Genomic DNA, 23,749 nt, shown 5'->3' with positions numbered 1-23,749 from the left:
CTTACCAAAACACTATAATTTGGCTAATTTAATTCCACTCTTGAACACGCTGCTCAAATAACATTTGTTAATAATCTTGCACTGTGGTTACAAGGGCATAGCAGTCTTGGCAATCCGTGGACCAAACATCTCTTCATTAATACATCCATTTACAAGTGTAGGGAATTGTTAGAAAGGTCATTTGCCCTTTGAGAAGGCGAGAGTGAGCCATGTACTGAAAAGTTGCAAGATTTGGACCAACTAAATCTTAAAGTCACTATGTAATGTTGGAAGGGACTCTGAAGGGACTTTGTATTCCCATGCACCTGCTATCATTGCTCTTTCTGGAAGTAGAACTGATGAGTTAAGGAGGTGCTAGCACAGTAGCCTAAGCAAGTGAATGAATTTTGTAGATGGAACACACTGCAGCTATGCTGTGCCAGTGATGCAGTCTGTGATAATGGGTGCCAATCAAATGAGGTCATCATCCTATAGGTTAATGGCTTCCCTCTCCATAAATGCTACCTGACTGATTGAGTACCAAGGCGCAACAAACAATCTGCTGGAGGAACTCAATGGATTGAGCACAATCCATAGAGCAAAGGAACTGCCGATGTTTTGGTTGAAGGCTTGCATCTGGAGTTCTGACGCTGAGTTCTTCCAATGTACTGTCTGTTGCTGCTGCGTGTCATAGGCCTTGAGGCAGAATCATACAGCACAGAAGGAACAGGTAATTTGGCCCACAAAATCTAGCTGACCATCAACACCAAACCTACACTGGGCCCATTTTATTCTCCCAACTGTCACATCATCTCTCCCCAGATTCCACCATTCACCTAACACCAGTGCAAATTTTGTTACTTTTGTGGGATCCAAGAGGAAACAGAAGCAGATCAAGGAAAAAAAGTCACTGGGAGAACATACAAAGTCCATATAGACAACACCAAAGGTTAGGATTGAACTGGGGTTGCTGGAGCTGTGAGACAGCAGCACTACCAGCTGTCCTAAAGTGTTCCCAGCATCTTGCATTTAAATTCAGGTTTCCAGCAAGTTTGTTTCTGTTGCCAGTTCTTACCTCAGCTAGTTCACTAGTGCATATGGTTTCAACGGGTGAAGAACTCTCTTCTTCAGGCTGGGCCTTCACAACGAGCTGCTCCTGGTCTCCACAAGTGGGTTCCTTCTCCTGATCCTCGACCTCCTTTTTATTAAAGTATTTACACTATAATACACTTATGAACAGTTGAAAACTTTAACTTCACTAAAGAAAACTGCTGAAAATTCATACAATGGCATTTTAATTCCTGCATGGAAGGCTCTTTTTTGAATGTTAATATATCTGTCTTGCATCAATTAACTCAACTCCAGATCAAGAGAAGAGAATGCATATGCTGTAACCTGGAGCCAAAGACAAACTGCTGGAGGAACTCAGGTCAGACAGCATCTATAGAATAGAGGAATGTTTGATATTTAGGTTGAGACCCTGCATCAGAATTTCAACCCAAAATGTGGACCATCTCTCTGCCTCCACAGATGCTACTTGACTGATGAGCTCCTACAGCAGTTTTGTGTTTTTGAGTTTGATGATTCCGATAACTTTGGGTATGAATCTAACAAGGTGATATAGGATGATCAGCTATTTCTTTCAGGAAATTCTATGATAAAAGACTAGGAAAAGTTGGTTAGCAGGTATATGGTGCACAAAGATTAAAATATACAGGCTATTAAAGTACATCAATGGAAAAATCAAGCAGCTCAAATTCAATCAACCTTTTGTTAAGTAAATATATGAATTTATACTCCATTTTTCATTGCCAATGATGTTATTGTTGAAACACGAATTTGTTGAAAATGTAGAATATGCTCAAGAATCTTCTCACCAGCAAAAAGGTGATAATGAGCCATCTGCTTTAGAGATTTCTTGATGAGGGATCGTCGTGGGTATCCTAATTCTCTGCCTTTTAAAAATAGTGCTATGACTCATTCAAAAATCCATTCACCATACCACCAATCCCTTCATTTAACCTCATTTGCCCACCATTCTATTACAGATCACTCTCTTTCAAAAACCCTCAGCTTTTGCCCTCACAGCCAATCACCTCCATTAGTGTCATATCATTTATACACTGAGGCATTTGGTCGATGACCTCCTCGCAGCTCTAGGTTTTCAGTATCACTGTGCAATAATCCACACCACATTTTCAAAGCCACTTATGCTTTCCAACAGGCAGCCAGCTAACACTTTAGGTCTCTTTATTTAAGCCTGTAATGAAACTATTGCTTTCATTTACAAAGCTAATACAAAACTAAAATTCTCAGATGCCCCCAACTATTTTTGCTCTCATTGCACTACTTATTTAATGTATATTTTTATATACATCTTGTATTGTAATTTTACTTCTGTCTTGTATTGCATTGCTGCGCAAAACAACAAATTTCATGATGTGATATTAAGCCTGATTCTGATACATATATCACTGAAATCATCTTCAAAGCAATTCCATACAGATTCAAGACTTTATTCCATTTACCACTTTGCTATCTTTACAACTCCACCACGAGGATGTCTGAAATAATGTCATTGGTATCTCTGTCCTGAGTGAGTTTTCAGTACTATTGCCAATCAGAACATCACTGAGTAAATCAGGAAAGCCACTAACTTTTGTACTTGTACCAGCTGTTCCAAGTAGTTTTCCCAATCACTCTCCTCATTCATACCCTACTGTTATCTGGTTCTCTTTTTACTGAATCCACTTTTGTACCCTCAGGCACTTCATTCTCATTTGTAATAATTTGCTGCCTTTGGGAAAGTGGTTTCCCTCTCTAGCTCTTCTATCATCTTAAATCTACATCCTCTGGTTACCAATTTTCTTATGCAAACACCAATTAACTTACAGCCAAAAATCCACAACTGTTTTTCCATTTCAAATTTCTCTTTCTTTTTGCATCACAGTTGCCATCTGACCTACATCACTTTTAGAAGAAAAGACACAAGATTGCAGCAACTTAATGAACTCCACCGGACATGGGGCACATGCTCACTTGTGTGGCAGCAGCAGTATCTTCACCCTTTTTCTTTTTCTTCTTCTTCTTCTTGGATTTGCTGCTTGCAGAACCTTGCAAACCAGCATCTGTTTTTTCTTTATCTTCATCCGACACCTGCAAAATTTAACAAGTCTTTTAAAACAATCCACAACTTGGATAATTCTATTCAGACTGAAGCCAACTGTCTTTTCACCCAAATAAAAAAGAAAATATACCTACAAATTAGAAATTATTCCATCCCGAAATACTTCCACAAAATATAGTCAATTGTATAGATTATTTTTCTATCTACTCAGATCAATTTGATATAGAATCGAACAGAACTAGAGGCAGCCATTTGGACAATGCTGCCTCTACTGATTTTTCAGAAGAGTATCCATCAGTGCTACCCTCCTGCTGTTACTTACTGTCCTGCAGATCATCACTCACAGTGGAAAAGGTCACTTAAATGAAACCCTGACAAACCATTAGCCAATTATTTGGTTAATGGTTCAGCGATTGGCTCAATAGGATTAGTAGACTAAACCCTTGTCACTTATGTATCCCCAAATCCACGTACCAGAGAGTTCAATTGTGTATTACTGGGTGCGCTGTGGAACTCAGTGTCAAAAGATTTTCTGCATTTGTTGTTTGTCGTCTACATTAACCACCTGGATGATAATGTGGTTAACTGGATCAATTTTGTGGATGACACCAAGATTGGGTGTGTATTAAATCAGAATCAGGGTTTATTATCACCAGCATGTGTCAGGAAATTTGTTAACTTAGCAGCAGCAGTTCAATGCAATACATAATATAGAAGAAAAAACAATAAATCAATTACAGTATACGTAGACACGAGGAAATCTGCAGATGCTGGAAATTCAAGCAACACACAAAAAATGCTGGTGGAATGCAGCAGGCCAGGCAGCATCTATAGGAAGAGGTACAGTTGACGTTTCGGGCAGGGACCCTTCGTCCTGATGTATATGTATATTGAATAGATTAAAATTCATACAAAAACATAAATAATATACCTTAAAAAAGTGAGGTAGTTTTCACGGGTTCAATGTCCATTTAGAAATCGATTGGCAGAGGGGAAGCTGTTCCTGAATAGCTGAGTATGTGCCTTCAAGCTTCTGTACCTCCTACCTGATGGGTAGCATGAGGAAAAAGGCATGCCCTGGGTGCTGGAAGTCCTCAATAAAGGATGCTGCCGTTCTCAGACACCGCTCCTTGAAGATGTCCTGGGTACTCTGTAGGCTAGTACCCAAGATGCAGCCAGCTAAACTTACAACCCTCTGCAGCTTCCTTTCGTCCTGTGCAGTAGCCGCACCCCCCCCCCCCCCCCCCATACCAGACAGTGATGCAGCCTATCAGACTGCTCTCCACGGTACATCTGTAGACGATTTTGAGTGTATTTGTTGACATACCAAATCTTCTCAAACTCCTAATGAAGTATAGTCACCGTCTTGCCTTCTTTATAACTGCATCAATATGTTGGGACCAGGTTAAACCCTCAAAGATCTTGACATCCAGGAACTTGAAACAGCTCTCACACTCCAATTCTGATCCCTCTATGAGAACTGGTATGTGTTCCTTCCTCTTACCCTTCCTGAAGTCCACAATCAGCTCTTTCATTTTACTGACATTGAATGTCAGGTTGTTGCTGTGGCAACACTCCACTAGTTGGCTCACTCTTGTACGCCCTCACGTCACCCTCTCAGATTCTACCAACAATGGTTCTATCATCAGCAAATTTATAGATGGTGTCTGAGCTATGCCTAGCCACACAGTCAAGGGTATAAAGAGAGTAGAGCAGTGGGCTAAGTACACACCCAGGAGGTGCACCAGTGTTGATTGTCAGCGAGGAACAGATGTTATCACCAATCCACACAGATTGTGGTATTTTAGTTAGGAAGCTGAGAATCCAATTGCAGAGGGAGGTACAGAGACCAAGGTTATGTAACTTTTCAATCAGGATTGTGGGAATGATAGTATTAAATGCTGAGCTATAGTCGATGAACAGCATCCTGACATAGGTGCTTGAGTTATCTAGGTGGTCTAAAGCTGTGTGAAAAGCCATTGAAATTGCATCTCCTGGTGACCTATTGTGGCGATAGGCAAAATGCAATGGGTCCAGGTCCTTGCTAAGGCAGGAGTTCAGTCCAGTCATGACCAATCTCCCAAAGCATTTCATCACTGTAGATGTGAATGTTACTGGGCGATAGTCATTAAGGCATCTCACATTCTTAGGCACTGGTATAATTGTTGCCTTTTTGAAGCAAGTGGGAACTTCCACCCGTAGCAGTGAGAGGTTGACAGTGAGGAAGACTATTAAAGCTTATAGGGGAATCTGGGCCAGCTGGAAAATGGCAGATGGAATTTAATGCAGACAAGTGTGCACACTGGGAGGACCAATCAGGGTAGGTCTTACACAGTGAGCAATTGGGCACAGAGGAGTGCGGTAGAAAAAGGAATCTGGTCCATAACTCATCGAAAATGGCAGCACAGGTAGATAGGGTTGTTAAGAAAGCTTTTGGTACATTGGCATTCATAGATCAAAGTACTGAGTACAGAAGTTTGGATGTTATGTTTAAGTTGTATAAGATGTTGGTGAGGCCTACCATTTGGAGTATCGTGTCCAATTTTGTTCACCTACCTACATGAAAGATATAAATAAGAGAAAATTTACAACTGGAGAACCTGAGTTATAAGGAAATATTGAATAGTTTAGAACATTATTCTCTAGAATGTAAAAGATTGAGGGGAGATCTGACAGAGGTATACAAAATAATGAGGAGCGGAAAAAAAAATCCGGTAAATGCAAGCAAGCTTTTTCCCCCACTGAGGTTGGTTGAGATTTCAACTAAAGGTCATGGGTTAAGGTGAAAGGTGAAATGTTTAAGGGTAATGTGAGGGGGAAGTTCTTCATTCAGAAGATGGTGAGGGTGTTGAACGAGCTGTCAGCGCAAGAGGTGGGTGCAATTTCGATTTCAATTTCAATGTTTAAAAGGGGTAGGTTGTTGGGACTAAGCAGTTTAAATGCCTCGATATAGACTAAATGGTTGAAAGGATTTTTCTGTGCTGCGGTTTTTCATGACTCTACAAGTGGAGTAAAGGGAATTACAGAGGCACGAGGAGGAGTTGGCCCAACTTGATTAGAAGGTGACACTCTGAGGGATGATGGCAGAACACCAATGGACAGTGTTTCTGGGGACAATTGAAAAAGTGCAGGACAGCTACATCCCAAGGATGAAGTAGTATTCTAAAGGCAGGATGAGACAACTGTGGCTGACAAGGGAAGTCAAAGACAGCATAAGAGCAAAGAGAGAGCATTATTTAAAAAAAAAAGAGCAAAAAAACAGAGTGCTAGAAGATTGGGATGCTTTTAAAAACCAACAGAAGGCAACTAAAAAAATGAGATAAAATATGAAATATGAAGATAAGATGGCCATTAATATCAAAGCAGATACCGAAAGGTTTTTCCCCGGATATATAAAGAGTAAAAGCGAGAAGAGAGTGGATATTGGACCACTGGAAAATGATGCTGAAGAGGTAGTAATGGGAGACAAAGAAGTGGGGGATGAACTTAATAAGTACCTTGTGTCATTCTTCACTGTGAAATATACTAGCAGTGTGCCAAAAATTATATATGCACATATATATATATATATATATATATACACACACACATATATACATATATATATATATATATATATATATATATATATATATACACACACACACACACACACACACGGAAAGACTTTGACAAAGTGCTGCACATGTGGTTGCTTAACAAGTTAAGAGCCATTCGTATTACAGAAAAGATACATGCATAGATAGATGATTGGCTGACTGGAAGGAGACAAGCAGTGGGAATAAAAGTGGCCTTTCCTGGCTGCTGGTGACTAGTAGTAGGAAAGTGTAAGGTCATGCACTTCAGTAGAAGGAATAAAGACATAGTCCATTTTCTAAACAAGGAGAAATTTCAAAAATCAGAGGTGCAAAGGGAACTGTGAGTCCTTGTGTAGGATTTCCTAGAGGTTAACTTGCAGGCTGAGTCAGTGCAAATGCAATGTTAGTAGTGAGAGTATATAAAAGCAAGAATGTAATGTTGAGGCTTTATAAGGCACTGCTGAGACCACATTTGTAGTAGTATTATGAACAGTTTTGGGACCCTTCCTCTAAGAAAAGATGTGCTAGAATTGGAGAGGATTCAAAGGAGGCTCACGAGAATGATTCCGGGAAGAAAGTTCAAAATAAATTTATTATCAAACTACATGTATATCACCATATACAACCCTGAGATTCATTTTCTGTGGGCATACTCAATAAATCCATAATAGAAAGATAACCGTAACAGGATCAGTGAAAGACTTGAGTGTTCAACCAGTGTGCAAAAGACAACAAGTTGTGCAAATACAGAAAGAAATAAATAATACATAAATAAATAAGTAATAAATGTCGAGAACATGAGATGAAGAGTCCTTGAAAGTGAGTCCACAGGTTGTGGGAACATTTCAGTGATAAAGCAAGTAAAGTTAAGTGAAGTTATCTCCTTTGGTTCAAGAGCCTGATGGTTAAGGGGTAATAACCATTACTGAGAATGTGGTGCAAGACCTGAGGTTCCTGTACCTTTCTCCTGATTGGCAGCAGCAAGAAGAGCGCATGACCTTAGTGGTAGGGTCCTTGATGATGGATGCCGCTTTCCTGCGACAATGCTCCACGTAGACAGGTTCAATGGTGGGGAGGGCTTTACCCAATGATGGTCTGGGCTGTATCAACTAGTTTTCCTAGTACTTTTCCTTTCAAGGGCGTTGGTGTTTTCATACCAGGCTGTGAGGCAGCCAGTCAATATACTCCCCATCACACATCTATAGCAGTTTGACAAAGTTTTAGATGTCATGCCAAAATTTTGCAAGATCCTAAGTAAGTAGAGGCACTGTTGTGCTTTCTTCATAACTGTACTTGCGCACTGGGCCCAGAAAAGGTCCTCTGAAATGATAACACTGAGGAATTTAAAGTTGTTGACCCTTTCCACCTCTGGCTCATAGACCTCTGGTTTCCTCCTTCTGAAATCAGTAATCAGCTCCTCGGTCTTGCTGACATGAGCAAGAGGCTGTTGTTGTGGCACCACTCAGCCAGATTTTCAACCTCCCACTTACATGCTAATTTGTTACCACTTTTGATTCGGCCTACAACAGCAGTGTCATCAGCAAACTTCAATATTGGAGCTGTACTTAGCCACACAGTCATAAGTGTAGAGCCAGTAGAGCAGGGATTATGCACACGGCCTTGTGGCACACCAGTGCTGATGGAGACTGTGGAGGAGATGTTGCCAATTCAAACTGACTGGGGTCTGCAAGTGAGGATACAATTGCACCAGGCAGTACTGAAGCCAAGGTCTTGAAGCATATTGATTAGTTTTGAGGGGATGATAGTATTGAATGCTGAGCTATAGTCGATAAAGATCATGTTGATGTGTGCTGTACAGATGTTCCAGGGTTGACTGAACAGCCAATGAGATGGCATTTGTGGTGGACCTGTTGTATCAGTTGGCAAACTGGAGTGGATCCAAGTCACTTCTTAGGCAGGAGTTGATATGTTCCATTACCAACCTCTCAAAACATTTCATCACTGTGGATGTAAGTGCTACTGGATGATAGTCACTGAGGGTTAACACATTCTTCTTGGGCACTGCAATAAGTGAAGCCTGTTTGAAGCACTGCTGAAGCAAGTGGTTAAAGATCTCACTGAACACTCCGGCCAATTATCAGTACAGGGCCTTTCGTACTTGGTTAGGTACCCCACCAGATGCTTTTCATGGGTTCATCCCCCGAAAGGCAGATCGCATGTTGTCCTCAGAGAATGAAATCACAGTATCATCAAGGGCTGTGGGAGTTTGTGATGGTTACTCTATTTTGACAGTCAAAGCAAGCATAGAAGGCATTGAGCTCATCTGGAAGTGAAGACCTGTTGTCGCCAATGTCACTTGATTTTACTTTACAGGAGATGATAGCATTCAAGCCCTTTCACAACTTCATGCACCCTCTGCTGATTCAAATGTTACATACCCCGTGGGTATCTTGTGACTGTCTTATGAGTATGATGTAATGGTCTTGCAGAGGTCACATGATGTAATTTTCCCACCAGTGAGGTCACATGATGACAGTCTCAACAGGTATAAAGGAGACCCCTGTTGTGACGCAGTTAGTTTTCAGTTTAGTTTTGTGTTAGTTCGTCAGTTACTCCGTTATGCTGCGTATGCATCATGACGCAGTTTCATTTTAAAACGGAGTTTTCCTTTCTATTTTAAGGTGCAAAGTTTGGTGCTGGCAGTTTCGCTAATTGCTGCCAGGTTTGTGTGTTGCATCTATAATTTTCCCTTTTCAGTAGTATTGGAGAGTGAAGACTTTATTAAAGGACGGGAACCTGAAGGATCGGAATAAAGTTGGAGTCGTTCGGCGGTTTAATGAAGGATCGACCTTATTGAGGATTCTTTCATAATATAGCCACCTGCATCTGAGATAACTCCTTCAAGAGTGGGGAAGTTGTGCAGTGTTCACTCGTCAGGAAACGGTCAGTTCCTTTAAGCCGCATTAATTCCTTCGTCGTGAATCCTTTTGAGAATCAGCAGTAACATCACGTCTTTGAAGAAATCCGTTTCCAGAGAAGTCTTTCCTTATTGACTGTGTAAATCACCTGGACTTTCGAATTTACCATTTTAAGACTGGGTTCAAATTTACCACTTTAAGAACCGTTTCACTACTTACCCTTTTAAGAACTGTTCCAGAGTTGCCGTATAGCAATTAACTTCTGGTTATGTTAGTCGTTTGAATACCTTTTGCTATTATTGAGCAGAGTTTAATAAATGTTTATGTTTGTTTATAAACACTGCCTCAATTGATAATTCATCGTTGCCGATCACGTGACACAAATTTGGTCCAGAATTGCCACTTTGCCCATGAGATGGCTTTCTAGAGACCGTAAATGGACCTCTGGTAACTTCCTTAGTCATCAGACATGAATATCCCTGATCTGGCCCTCAAAAGATTGCAGATCTCATGGTTCATTAAGGGCTTCTGGTCCGGGAAGACCGATGTTGAGGGCACACACTCATCTACAACTGTTTTTATAAAGTCTGTGACAACCATGATGCATTCATTCAGATCCACAGATGAGTCATTGAACATGGCCAGTCCACCAACTAAAGCAATTACATATCTGCTACGTTGCCTCCCACGGCCCCCTCTTTGCTGTCCTAATCTTTGCAGCCTTGCTCTTTAGCCTCTCTCTCATTGCAGGCAGAAGGACAGCCAAGTGATCAGATCAGAAAGGGTTAACATAGAAGGAGCGTTTGATTGCTCTGGCCCTATACCCACTGGAGTTTAGAAGAATGAGACAGGAATCTCATTAAAACCTAACAAATGTTGAAAGGCCTAGATAGAGTGAATGTGGCAATGTTTTCTATAGTGGGTCTCAGACCAGAGGACACAGCCTCAGCAGACAAGGACGTCTCTTTAGAATAGAGATGAGGAAGAATTTCTTTTGCCACAGTGTGGTGAATCTGTGGAATTCATTGCCACAGACAGCTGTATAGGCCAAGTCATTGAGTATATTTAAAGTGGAGGTTGATTAAGTTCTTATTTAATCAGGGCATCAAAAGGTTATGGGGAGAAAGCAGGAGAATGGGGTTGAAAGGAATAATAAATCAGTTATGATGAAATAATGAAGCAGACTCGAATAGGCTGTGGTCTAATTCTGCTCCTGTGTCTCATGGCCTCTCATTCATCTTATTTCTTCTTCTTATGATTTTATACACTTCTGTAAAGTCATATTTGGCCTCCTACACTCCAGGGGAAAAAGCCCCAGCCTATCCAGTCTCTCCTTGTAACTCATACCTTCTGGTCCTGGTAATATCCTTGTGAATCTTTCTGCATCCTTTCTTGCTTAATGACATCTTTCTTATGTAACCAGAGTGGAACACAATATTCCAAGTGGGGTTTCATCAATATCTTGCACAGCTGCAATGTGGCATCCCAATTCTTGTACTCAAATGTTCTGACTGATGAAGGCAAATGCTTTCTTCACTACAGTCCATCTGTTTCACCACTTTCAGGAAACTGTGTACTTGTACACCTTGATTTCTGTTCTACAACACTCCCCAAAGCCCCATCATTTACTACACAAGCCTTGCACAGGTTTAACTTATCAAAATACAACACTTCACCCTTATTTGTGTTATATTCCACCTGCTAGTCCCTGGCCATTTCCCCAGTTGATCCAGATGCAGAAGAAATCTTACTCAACCTTCTTTACTGCCCACTACACCATTAATTTTGATGTCATATGCAAATTTACAAACCTCACCAATTATATTCTGAAACAAGTCACAAACATAGATGATGCACAAATGAAAATTATTGTATGGTACATTAAGAAACTGTTGAACTAATCTTATAAGTAAAATCTGATAGACTGGAAAATCTGCCAGTCCAGCATATCCCAAGACTACCAGATAATTGGGGTTTTAAATCTGCAGTAACATCCAGAGCTCAACTTTGCAACCAAAAGAAATGCTAATTCTCATCCACAGAAGTAATTAGCCGATTACTTCTGCTGTATTTCGGAGGTTGTGGGTATTTTCTGCTGCAGTTCTTTATTGTTATAGTTAGGAATGGGAGGAGGGATAAGCTCCCACAAACCATTAAATGCTCCTAGTGGTATGCATTTCTGACAACCAAGTCTAGCTCCTGGCCTTCACACATGGATTAACTACTAAGATCAATAGAAGCATTTCTACTGATGGGAGAAGGGTCAAAAGCAGATTACTGGTGCCTTAACGCTAGCTGCTTTGGGCAGACAGGGCTCATCCAAGAGAAGGAAAACTGATCTCAAGCCTCCACTGCCTTGAGGCCATGCTCACTCTTGGGAAAGGCCTCGGGAGTAAACCCTGAGGAGAAATCCGGGGATGGAGTCCCTAAGGCAGTCCTACATTGAGTTCAACACTGACTGGCACCTCCAGTAATGCCACTGGTGCCAAACAGTATTGATCTGTGCTGATCCTTTGGATTCATCAGCTGCGCAGAGAGGGGAAGCCTTTACATGGGCAACAGCTTGCTGTCCATATCATACTACCTTGGCATGCACATCACAGACAGTTGGGATGTAATATCTATGGTCAACTCGGATAAGTGGAAATCCTCAAAGTATTGCTGCAAAGGGTAACATTTGTCTCTCAAGAAGGTGATGCCCAACTGCTCTTTTGGTCAATTGCACTGGGAAAGTGTTAGACCCAGCCATGGTGAATGAACAATGATAGTTGCAAGCAAAGGTGACATGTAATTTGGAATGAAGTCTGCAGGGAAAGGTGGCTCCCATGTGTCTGCTGACCCAATTTTACCTGTTAGTTGAGATTGCGGGATTGGTAGGAATTGTGAGTAGCCTCAACAAATAAATGCAGTACATTTTGCAGATAGCACAGAGTGCAAGCATGGAGTACAACTGGAAGTGAATTCTGTGATTCAATTCCCTGCTATTTTCACATTTGCAGAATTAAATCATTGGTTTATTATTGTCACGTGTAGTGTAAAACTTTGATGTTGCAATATGAAACTAAAGAAATTTGGCCTGTCCCCTAAAACCCTCACTAATTTTTATAGATGCACCGTAGAAAGCATTCTTCTAGGGTGCATCACAACCTGGTATGGAAGTTGTCCTGTCCAAGACCGGAAGAAGCTGCAGGAGATCGTGAACACGGCACAGCACATCACACAAACCAATCTTCCGTCCTTGGACTCACTTTACACCGCACGTTGTCAGAGCAGTGCTGCCAGGATAATCAAGGACACCACCCACCCAGCCAACACACTTTTCGTCCCTCTTCCCAACCGGGAGAAGGCTCAGGAGCTTGAAGACTCGTATGGCCAGATTTGGGAATAGCTTCTTTCCAACTGTGATAAGACTGCTGAACGGATCCTGACCCGGATCTGGGCCGTACCCTCCAAATATCCGGACCTGCCTCTCGTTTTTTTTTTGTACAACCTTACTTTCCATTTTTCTATTTTCTATTTATGATTTATAATTTAAATTTTTAATATTTACTATCGATTTGTAATTCAGGGAGCAGGAAGCGCAGAATCAAATACCGCTGTGATGATTGTACACTTTAGTATCAATTGTTTGGCGACAATAAAGTATAAAGTATGGTCTGAATATATGGCAGAGGTGGTACAAAAGAAAAGCAGAAGAGACCTCTAGAGCTGATGGGGAAACTACAGTTATTTATGTCTTTTTAGCCTGGGTGCAATCTGTGAGCTGGCCACCAAACTTGGGCGCAATCTATTGTTCCGTAACTAAAATGTCTCAATTCTACATTACTCCCCGAACCACTGAAGACACATTACTTCTGCAATGCTATTACCAAAAGCCTCTGCTGCTTGTGATTGCTGAACTGCCCTCCTGTGAATACAAGAACTCAAAATAACCAATCCCTGCAGTAGAGAAATCCAAATACTGTAAATATGAAAACATCTGCAGGAGACTACAGCATGATTTCTCGTGGCTCAAGGTATGTGCAATACTAAAAGTACTTCTGCTAATCCACCTCATTCACGTCCTTCCTTAATGCTAGTCTATTGAATGTTCATATGTAGTAGCTTACCACATTAAAGGAAAATAATTTCTTTGCTAAAAATAATGAAAAGATTTTTTTTTAAACATTGTTTTGGCACTAGGGGGCTAGTTGTAGAATTTGTAATCCCCTTGACAAATTAACAAACTCTCAATACAATTTGATACATAATTGTACTTGCATCAGTGCAGACCGAACAAGTACAAGTAAATATTATATTAATAATGATCTGTTAACTCTATGAATTCATTCAAATCGACTACAATCTATGTGAACACGAAGCCCCAGGCTGGGGGTAATGATGCAGCTGTCAGTATTGACAGACTGGAAGGCTTTAAAAAGGTGGAAGTTTCTTGGGAGAACCTCTCTTTGCCCATGAAATGGAGATCAAAACAGCTGGGAATTCCAAACTAGCACATGGCACAGCTGCAAGCATAACAGTCCAGCTACCTCAGCTCAACTAATTTATAGTTTTGGGTATTGAAGGGAGTACTGGCAGTTTCTGGCTTAAATCCAGACAGTTGTTTTCCCAATGACTGGAAACTTCTCAGCTTGCTTTAATTCTGCAATGGAATCTGAAATCACCAGATCAATCAAATCCAGTAAATTTTCTTCATTTATTGCTTCCTAATTTTAGTTTTATTTTCTTCCACTATCCAAATGCTAATATCTCCCACTCCTGCAGAAATTTGATGTGCTTTCACAACATACTGTTGAAGAGGACATGGCAAAGTTTGCCTATTTCTCCAGTTCTAATCGACCAAACTGAGCTGTCCTTTTGGTGGGTCTAGAGTTTCATATACAGGCTAATCCAAATAGAATACAAAACAGACACAGGTCATTCGACCCATGATATGATGTGAAATTAATCTAAATCTCCTCTCACTGCACATGATCAATATTCTTCCATTACATACCTATTTAAAAGACTCGAACTACACAATCATATCCGCTTCCACCACCCGCCCTGGCAGTTGATTCTAGGCATCTGCACTGCAAACAGTGCAGGCAAAAGTACAAGTTACAGTACCTTTTAAAAGTACTCATCCCCCAACCCTTTGTTCATATAAATGAGTATTACAACCAGGAATTTTGATCTATTTAATTGAAAATTTGTATTTGTGAATCACATGCTCTTCTTTAAAAAATTATAGTGGAGCCCAAGTATCAGGGAAAATTGTAGAGCACGAAAAACTAAAAATTAATAAACTGAAATGTCAGCAGTTCAAAAGTATTCAACCCCCTTTGATCAGTAATTAGTTGATGCAATCGGCACTGATCTGGGCCAACAATTACGTGCCGGGTGGCAACTAATTAATTAGCTTTTTTATTTCGGCTTTTTTCTTAAAGATGTGCCATGTGTCTCCCGGCTACCGCTGCATTCTCCGCGAATCGGTATCTGTCTGCAACCTGGGGGTTGGGGTGGTGGGACACTAGGGTGTCATCTCATCGTTGTGTTTCCATTAGAGCAGGCAGCTCATCTTCTCCTATGACTGCCCGCCTCGATGTCGAAGGTTGAGGTTCATTGTCTGCTGTGGCTGATGTGGAAGGCTTGCTTGACTGCTGAGCCTCGTGCATTTTTCTATCATACAGTTCTTTGTAAGCACTCAAACCATCCTGCAAATTTTCCCTAAACCGACGTACCCTTTCAAAATTAAAGTCGTACTTTATCATTGCAGCAAAAATCTCACGCAGTTCCTTCACTTTTGTTACTGCATTCGGTTTCGATTGTTATCCTTTCCTCTTCCAATTGCATCAGCTCTTCATCTATCAGTTCTTGGTCATGGGATGCCAAAACCTCTTCAACATCATCTTTGTCAGCTTCCACAAACCAAACTCACTTAGTCCTTACTTCGTTCACCACGATCAAAACGCTTAATTATGTCTAGTTTTACGCTAAGTGTAACACCCTTACCAGCTCTTTTAGGTTTTTCCGATACCTTAGAACGCATCTTGCAAACGGCTGCTCACAGGCATGTGTTTAAGCAATGCCGGCAAGAATGCAGTTCCGAATCCAGGGGAGAGCGGCTGCTCGGGGCACGCGCTGCCTTTTATTGCACGCTGATTTTTTTCGCGCGCTACTTTTTTCGTAACAGTGAAAACACCTTCTGTTAGCGAAAACAGGTAAATAATGTAGGTCTTTCGTAACAGTGAGGTTTCATAAAGCAAACGTTCGAAAAGCGGGGGGACACCTGTATCTCACTCCATACAGCAGAGCACAGATACTAATACAGTGCTTGCTTAGGCATAATCAGAAAAATAAAATTAACCTTGCACTTTGATGATTTCCTGTATTTATTAACTAGCGTCAAAACCCATGATTTAAAAAACAAAAATTAAACCAAAATATTTTTGTAAGTTTACTCTTCAGACTCAGCTGCATTCATTTGCAAATTAGGCATGGAGTGCACAAGAATATATAATAAGCATTTTTCTAAGTACTTGGTTTGACAGCACCCCATGATCAAAATGCAGTTCCCATTAGCATTGCTTAAAAATAGAACAATGCAAGTGTGAGATTTTTCCTATACTAATGACGTACGCAATCACTCTACTGCGAACTGCATCACATGGGCAGATCACATGGTCCCTGTTGAATTCACCACTGTTTGAATTCATGTTGACTATACAAGTGCACAAAAGGCAGCGGACAACCCCATCATTGTGCTCAGTGTGTAACCTTGCATAGGAGTGTGAAGGGCACGGGAGGGGAGTTCAGCAACAATAGCCAGGGTTACTAACCTTCTGAGCTTCTGTAACAGTCTCCTCGGGCTGCACGGCTGGAGCAGGTTCTTCTGCTGTCCAATTACCCCATTCTTCTGTTGGGGCGTTCCAGTCTGAGCTTGGATCAGCTGTTGAAATTCCATCTAGGAAAAATGATAGGCAAGAAATCAAATTGATTTTAACAATTGCTAATCGCGACACAGGAGACACCAGATGCGAGAATTTGGAGAAAAATAAAATCAACGTTGGAGTTCAGCGAGTCAGGCAGCATTATCTATGGAGGGAACTGGACCGCTGCCATTTCAGGTAGAGGACCTTCATCTAGAATGGCCACTGTCCATTCCCCTCCACAGATGCTGCCTCACTCTGAGTTCCTCCAGCAGATTTTTTTTGAACAATTGTTTAAGTTAGCTTTAACCATGGAGAATATGCAAAATTTACGGCGTACGATGCTTTAAAGGATAGACAAATTGTTGTTTTAGAAGCTAAAATGTTATTTATACACAGCAATTACTTTGAAGTCCAATGTGTGACATTAAATATTCAAATATTAATAAAATATTGAACTTAAATTTAACAAAGGAGACAGTTTGTGGGTTAACCATCAGAGAAACTTATGGACCAATGAAGCCACTACTATTTCCACTGATCCTTTCCATCTCTTTCTTACTGAACTTTAAAGAGGAGAAACTGACCATTATAAGGAGTAGATTTAGACGATCTAATGACACAAAATAGTATGCTTAGAAAATCAGGCAAGCTAAAGAATCAACATCTTACGTCAACCCCACTGCAGATGGGCAGACGAAATTGGAAAGTGAGCATCTCTTCATAAAGACCAAGTACAAATCTTTTGTTTTTTTATTAACATAAAAGATAACATGTTTAAAACAGGAAAAAGGAAAAAGACAATCTGAAGCGAAAGAAGAAACAGACAATTTAGAATGCTTTAAAAATTCTACTGGTACTCAGCTGCCACCAGGTTCAGCATTAGTACTGGCAGAGATCAGAACAAATGCCCAAAATAAATACCAGAAGGAATTCTACTACCGGTAAACAATTCTTAACCAACTGGGGAAAACAGCAATTATAATCACAATGTACCATTATGGCTTAATAGAACCACGCAAGGGGGGACTGTCACTTAGCTCTTGATATGCCCCAAACAGCAGCCTATAGATACAACTTAGCCTCAAAATTATTTGCAGTTCAAAGGCACTGCTGCAAAGGTAATTGGGTTTTAATTCACATCAGAAGGTTGGGCATTTATATCCCTTCATGTCAAAAATGTTATGAAATATCCAACAGTAGAGTTAACTGAAGATTGGTTAACAGCCTTGGTATTAGTGGCAATCGGAGGCTGAAGGATGACCTTAAGAGATTTACAAAACTGAGAGGCACAGATTAGATAGTCTTTCTTAGCTAATAGAATTTAAAACTAGAACACACAGGTTCAAGAGCAAGGGGAAATATCTAAAGGAGCTCTTAGCAGCACTGTTTACCACACAGAAAGTGGTGGGTATACAGAATAAGCTGCCAAAGATGCTGCAAGAGGTAGGTTCAATTGCAATGTTTAAAATACATTGGAGAGGAAAGGTTTAAATATGGGTCCAATGCAGACAGGTGGGACTAGCACAGATTTTCATCTTGATGGGCACAGATAAATTGGGCCAAAGGGCTTGTTTCCATGCATTGTAACACTGTAGTCTATGAATTTTTATATACAAAACATTTTCTTTCAAGAATCTTTAAATTATCCCTTCAAACTACAAAGCATACAGACTACGTTCCCACTCAATATCTGATCTATTAAAAAATGCTGAACTTCAAGATGCTCTGCAGCAAAAGCAAGATCAAAGCTACTACTAAGAAGTTTTGCTCAAAACGCAAAGAATTCAACCAACATTTGCCTCCTCCTCTCTGCAGGTGTCAAATCACAAGGGTGACAAGCTCATCAAACACGAGAAAATCTGTAGATGCTAGAAATACAAAGCAACACACAAAATATTTGAGGAATTCAGCAGGCCAGGCAGGACCTATGGAAAAGTAAACAGTCGACATATTGGCCGAGACCCTTCATCAGGACTGGAAAGGCAGGGGAGAAGTCAGAAAAAGGTGGTGGGGGGAGCGGAGGAAGTAGTAAAAGGTGGCAGGTGATAGATGAATATGGCAGAGGGGAGAGGTGAAGTAAAGAGCTGGGAAGTTGATTAGTGAAAGAGAAAGGGCTGGAGAAGGGGAAATCTGTTAGAAGAGGGTAGAAGACCATGGAAAAAAGGGAAAGGGGAGGAGCACCAGAGGGAGATGATGGGCAGGTGAGAAGACAAGAAAGATAAGGAGATAAGATGAGAGAGGAAACCAGGAATGAGGAATGGTGGGGGGGGGGGGGTTAATTACTGGAAGTTCAAGAAATCAATGTTCAAGCATCAGGTTGGAGGCATGAAATAATTTCGTCTCATTTTCATGATGGATGTCCAGTCCCTTTACACTTCCATCCACCATCAGGAGGTCCTTAAAGCTCTACGCTTCTTTCTGGACAAAAGACCCAACCTGCTCCCCTCCATCGCTTTCTTCTGTCTGGCGGAGCTGGTTCTCACAATCAACAAATTCTCCTTCGGCTCCACCTACCTCCTTCAAACCAAAGGTGCAGCCATGGGCACTCACATGGGTCACAGCTATGCCTGCCTTTTCATTGGTTATGTGGAACAGTCCATGTTCCAAGCCTATGCTGGCATCGCTCCTCTACTCTTCCTACACTACATTGACCACTGCATCGCTGCTGCTTCCAGCATCCATGCTGAGCCTGTCAATTTCATCAACTTTGCCTCCAACTTCCACCCTGCCCTCAAATTTACCTGGTCCAATTCCAACACCCCTTTCCCCCTTCTCAATCTCTGCCCCCATCTCTGGAGACAGTTTTTGATATCTTTTATAAACCCACTGACTCTTACAAATATCTGGACCATACCTTTTCCCACCCTGTCACTTACAAAAATACCATTCCATTCTCTCAGTTCCTCCGTCTCCATTGCATCTGCTCTCAGGATGAGGCTTTTTGTTCCAGAACAACTGAGATGTCCTCCTTCAAAGAAAGGGGCTTCCCTTCCTCTATCAACGCTGCCCTCAACCACACCGCCTACATTTTACGTGTATCTACCCTCACCCCATACTCCTGCCGCCGCAACAGTGCTAGGGTTCCTCGTGTCCCCGCCTACCACCCCTCTAGTCTCCACGTCCAGCATACAATTTTCCGTAACTTCCGCCATCTCCAATAGGATCCCACCACCATACACATCTTTCCCTCCCCCTAGTTTCCACTCCCTTCTCCACTCGTCCCTCCCCACTGATCTACTTCTCCTGACTCCTGCTACTTCTCCTTGCAAGCAGAACAAGTGCCATACCTGCTCCTACACCTCCTCCCTCACTACCATTCAGGGCTCCAAACAGACCTTCCAGATGACACATCACCTGCAAGTCTGTTGGGGTCATCCTGGTGTGGCCTCCTGTATAATGGTGAAACATGACGTAGATTGGGAGACCATTTCGTCGAGCACTTTCACTCCATCCGTCACTAAAAGTGGGATTTCCCGGTGGCCACCCATTTCAATTCTACTTCCCATTCCCTTTCTGACATGTCAGTCCATGACCTCCTTTACTGCCAGGACAAGGCCACACTCAAGATGGAGGAACAACAGCTTATATTCTGTCTGGGTAGCCTCTAACCTGATGCATTGCTTCCAGTAATTGCTGACCCCCTCTTGTCCTTCACCATTCCCTGTTCCTGTATTTTTCTCTCATCTTATCTCCTTACCTACCCATCACCTCCCTCTGGTGATCCTCCCCCTTTATTTTCTTCCATGGTCTTCTGTCCTCTCCTATCAGATTCCCCCTTCTTCAGCCCTTTATCTCTTTCACTAATCAATTTCCCAACTCTTTATTTCAATCCCTCTTTCCTCCCAGTTTCACCTATCACCTGCCACCTTGTACTACTTCCTCCCCTCTCCCCATTTTATTCTGACTTCTCCCCTTCCTTTCCAGTCCTGATGAAGGGTCTTAGCCTGAAATGTCAACTGTTTACTTTTCCACAGATGTTGCCTGGCCCGCTGCGTTCCTTCAGCATTTTGTGTGTGTGTCATGCTCTTCAAAACTTATCACAACAGTCATTTGCTCACGAAGAGTGAAATGTCAAACTATACACCATCCAATCTTTACGTGGGTCCAACAATCATGGGGAGTGTGATTAAGAGCAAAGAAAGTGCAGCCAACTCACCATTCACAAGCAACCAATCAATACAGTTTCTGTATAGCAAACAAAATTCCTCAACAATGTTTAATCACCCTAAATCAGAAGCAACTGAGTGACAGCTTTACTCAGTATTGAAGTGCTCCTTGTAGTCTGAACCAAGATCTTAAATACAAATTCCCTTGATGAAACCTACTTCCAATTTAATTTTCTTCTAGTTCAAGTTATATAACAATTCTAATAGTGCAAAAGCTTTTAATGACATCCTTCACTTTACATATTCTGCCAAACTGGATTAATATCTATGATAATTTATGATCAGCTTGCAGCTACAGTAGGCAATAATTTAAATTTTCTGGCTTTTGAGTCATTAAGCACAATTTTAGCACATTTAGTACACCTAATTAATAATAAAAACACAACATACTTATCCCAGACCAGGCATCGTCAATGGAACTGGGAGTTGGGTTAGCATCCCACTGATGGTCAGTAGTGCTTGGCTGGGGAGATGGTTCACTGGTGTTACCTGTTAGAAGGGAGAATGAGAGAAATTTACAGAATCATAGTGTCTTAAAATAACAGGTTTCAAACACAGCTCCAAGATTTTGCTCAACTGATGGATTACTCAAGAAAAAGTATTGAAGTTCAGTTAATATACTTACTCAATATGACACTCAATGTCAAATTAAGGGACAAATTAAGAAAAAGTGCAGCGTTTGATGAATGACCAAATTAATTTATTAACAAAAAACGGTCAAATGTTGCAGGACATTGTGTAGAAATAACTGGCTCAATACCAATCCTAAATACGTGCTGAATTTTATTGAGGACTTCCAGTACAGCAAAATTTTGCTTTTGCTTTCTGGTGGAAGTAGTTACTGTACTTCTCCCAACAGAAATGACCTGTTGAGTGTTTCTAGCATTGTCGGGTGAAATTAAATGCAAGGGAATGCTTTGAATATTTTAGCAAAGAGTAGTTATTAATTCATTGATCAATCAGTCTCATTCACGCCAGGATGCTGCCTGGATTAAAGAACACGTCTTCTGCGAGAAAAGTTGAATGAGCTTGGGCTTTTCTCTGGAGAAAAAGAGTATGAAAGGAGACTTAGAGGTGTCAAAGATAAGAGGCAAAGGGTCAGCTTTTTCCCCAGGATAACAATGGCTAATATCAGAAGACATAGTTTTAAGGTGATGTGGGAGGTAAGTATGGGGGGGAAGGGGGCCGGAGAATGTCAGAAGTAGTTTTTAAAAAAAAATAAAGCACAGAGTGCGAAGTGCATGGAACACACTGCTGGGAATAGTGGTAGAGGCAGATATACTAGGGACATTAAAGAAAGGCACATTGATGAAAGAAAATGGAGGAGTAGGTTAATAGGTTGGCTCAACATTGTGGACCAAAGGGCCTGTGCTGTGCTGCTCTGTTTAATGTTCGATGTAATTGCCACTTTTATTTTAAACAAATAATATCTTTAGGTCCAAAATGAGGTCAATGACCTCAGGAGCTTAGTCACAATCTTCAAGTGCCTTTGAAGTTAATTTAGAAATAATACTCATACTATTTTACAAAATAGTTTCCATGTTTGATTTAGCCAAACTTACCATCGTGGGATGATTGAGAATGATTTAGACTATTTATTTTCAAATAAGAATCCGAGTTAGACAAACAGTTTAGTTACAACCAAAGCAGTTTTAAAACAATGCCAGTGACAGCAATTTGCAATTCTACCTCTACTGCAGACACAATAGGGCATTCAGACTTCTCTGTCATAGAACTCTATAGCACAGAAACAGGCTCGTTTGCCTGACTCATTCATGCTGTTGAACTTGCCTTCCTAAACTCCTTCGGCCCTATCCCGCTAATACTTTACTATCCAGGTATTTGTCTAAAAGTCGTTCAAATGTTGTAATTGTACCTACCTTTACCACCTCGCATCCACATATACCCAGCCACCCTCTGTTGTGGAGAAATATTCTGGATAAACCACCTCACTGCCCTCTTCAAATCTTTGGTCTCACCTTAAATCTATGCCCTTTAGTTTCAGACTTTTCCAGCCATGGTTAAAAAGACCATGGTCATCCACCTGATCTATGCATCTCATTATTTTATAAACCTCTATAAAAGGTTGCCACTCAGCTCTCTCATCAGGGAAGACAGTCCCAGCCTATCTGGTCTCTCCTCAATACGCAAGTCCTCCAGTCTTGGCAATGTCTTTGTGAATCTTTTTTAATACAATAGTTTATCTTTTTTTTAAAAAACAAGATGCCCTATGCCAATTTTGGCAGATTGTTGCAATTTCAATTGAGACTTTGTGTGCACTTTAACAATGACTTCACCAGAAAGGTGAATGAGGCAATTAAGGTATATAACATGAGAACAGATGGAGAGGGTGCAGGGGAGTTTGATGGAGATGTCACTTGCATGGGAGCAATTCGGTTACAAGGAAAGAATGGATAAGACCATAAGATATAGGACAATTAGGCCATTTGGCCCATCAAGTCTGCTTTGCCATTTCATCATAGCTGATCCAATTTCCTCTCAGTGCCAATCTCTCACTTTCTCCCCATATCCTTTCATGCCCCATCAAGAACCTATCAACCCTTGCCTTAAATATACCCAATGACTTGGCTTCCACAGCCACCCGTGGCAACCAATTCCAGTTTCCCCACTCTGGCTAAAGAAATTCCTCTTCATCTCCATTCTAAATGGTCATCCCTCTACTCTCAGGCTTAGAATAGGAAACCAGAGGAAACATCCTCTCCAAATCTACTCCATCGAGGCCTTTCAACATTTGATGAGATCACTCCTCATTCTTCTGAGTTCCAGTGTGTGACGGCCCAGAGTCATCAAACACTCCTCATATGATAAGCCTTTCAATCCCAGAATTATTTTCGTTAAGCTCCTTTGAACCCTCTCCAATATAAGCATATCTTTCTTAGATAAGGGGCCCAAAGCTGCTCACAATACTCCAAATGAGATCTCACCAGTGCTTTATAAAGCCTTAACATTATATCCTTGCTTTTATGTTCTAATCCTCTCAAAACGAATGCTACAAATTCACCTTTAGGGAATCCTGCACAATGACTCCCAAGTCCCATTGCACCTCAGATTTCTGAATTTTCCTTCTCCATTTAGAAAATAATCT

The 23,749-nt window shown here is 41.1% G+C and overlaps 1 protein-coding gene across 1 annotated transcript in view; it reads right to left on the bottom strand.

Moving 5' to 3' along the window:
* The window catches only part of mtdha (metadherin a), a 79,567-nt gene that overhangs the window by 10,303 nt on the left and 45,515 nt on the right, over positions 1 to 23,749 (bottom strand). Inside the window, exons 7-10 of the mRNA XM_072257941.1 lie at positions 21,034 to 21,132; positions 16,385 to 16,509; positions 3,019 to 3,135; positions 1,055 to 1,177 (exon numbers count right to left, since the gene is read on the bottom strand). Coding sequence (XP_072114042.1) covers positions 1,055 to 1,177; positions 3,019 to 3,135; positions 16,385 to 16,509; positions 21,034 to 21,132 — 464 coding nt within the window. The remainder of the gene's footprint in view (positions 1 to 1,054; positions 1,178 to 3,018; positions 3,136 to 16,384; positions 16,510 to 21,033; positions 21,133 to 23,749) is intronic.

The sequence above is a fragment of the Mobula birostris genome, chromosome 1 (assembly GCF_030028105.1).
Source record: "Mobula birostris isolate sMobBir1 chromosome 1, sMobBir1.hap1, whole genome shotgun sequence".
Taxonomy (NCBI): domain Eukaryota; kingdom Metazoa; phylum Chordata; class Chondrichthyes; order Myliobatiformes; family Myliobatidae; genus Mobula; species Mobula birostris.
Note: the sequence above shows the minus strand (reverse complement) of the source record. Positions and strands in the feature narration are given on the sequence as shown.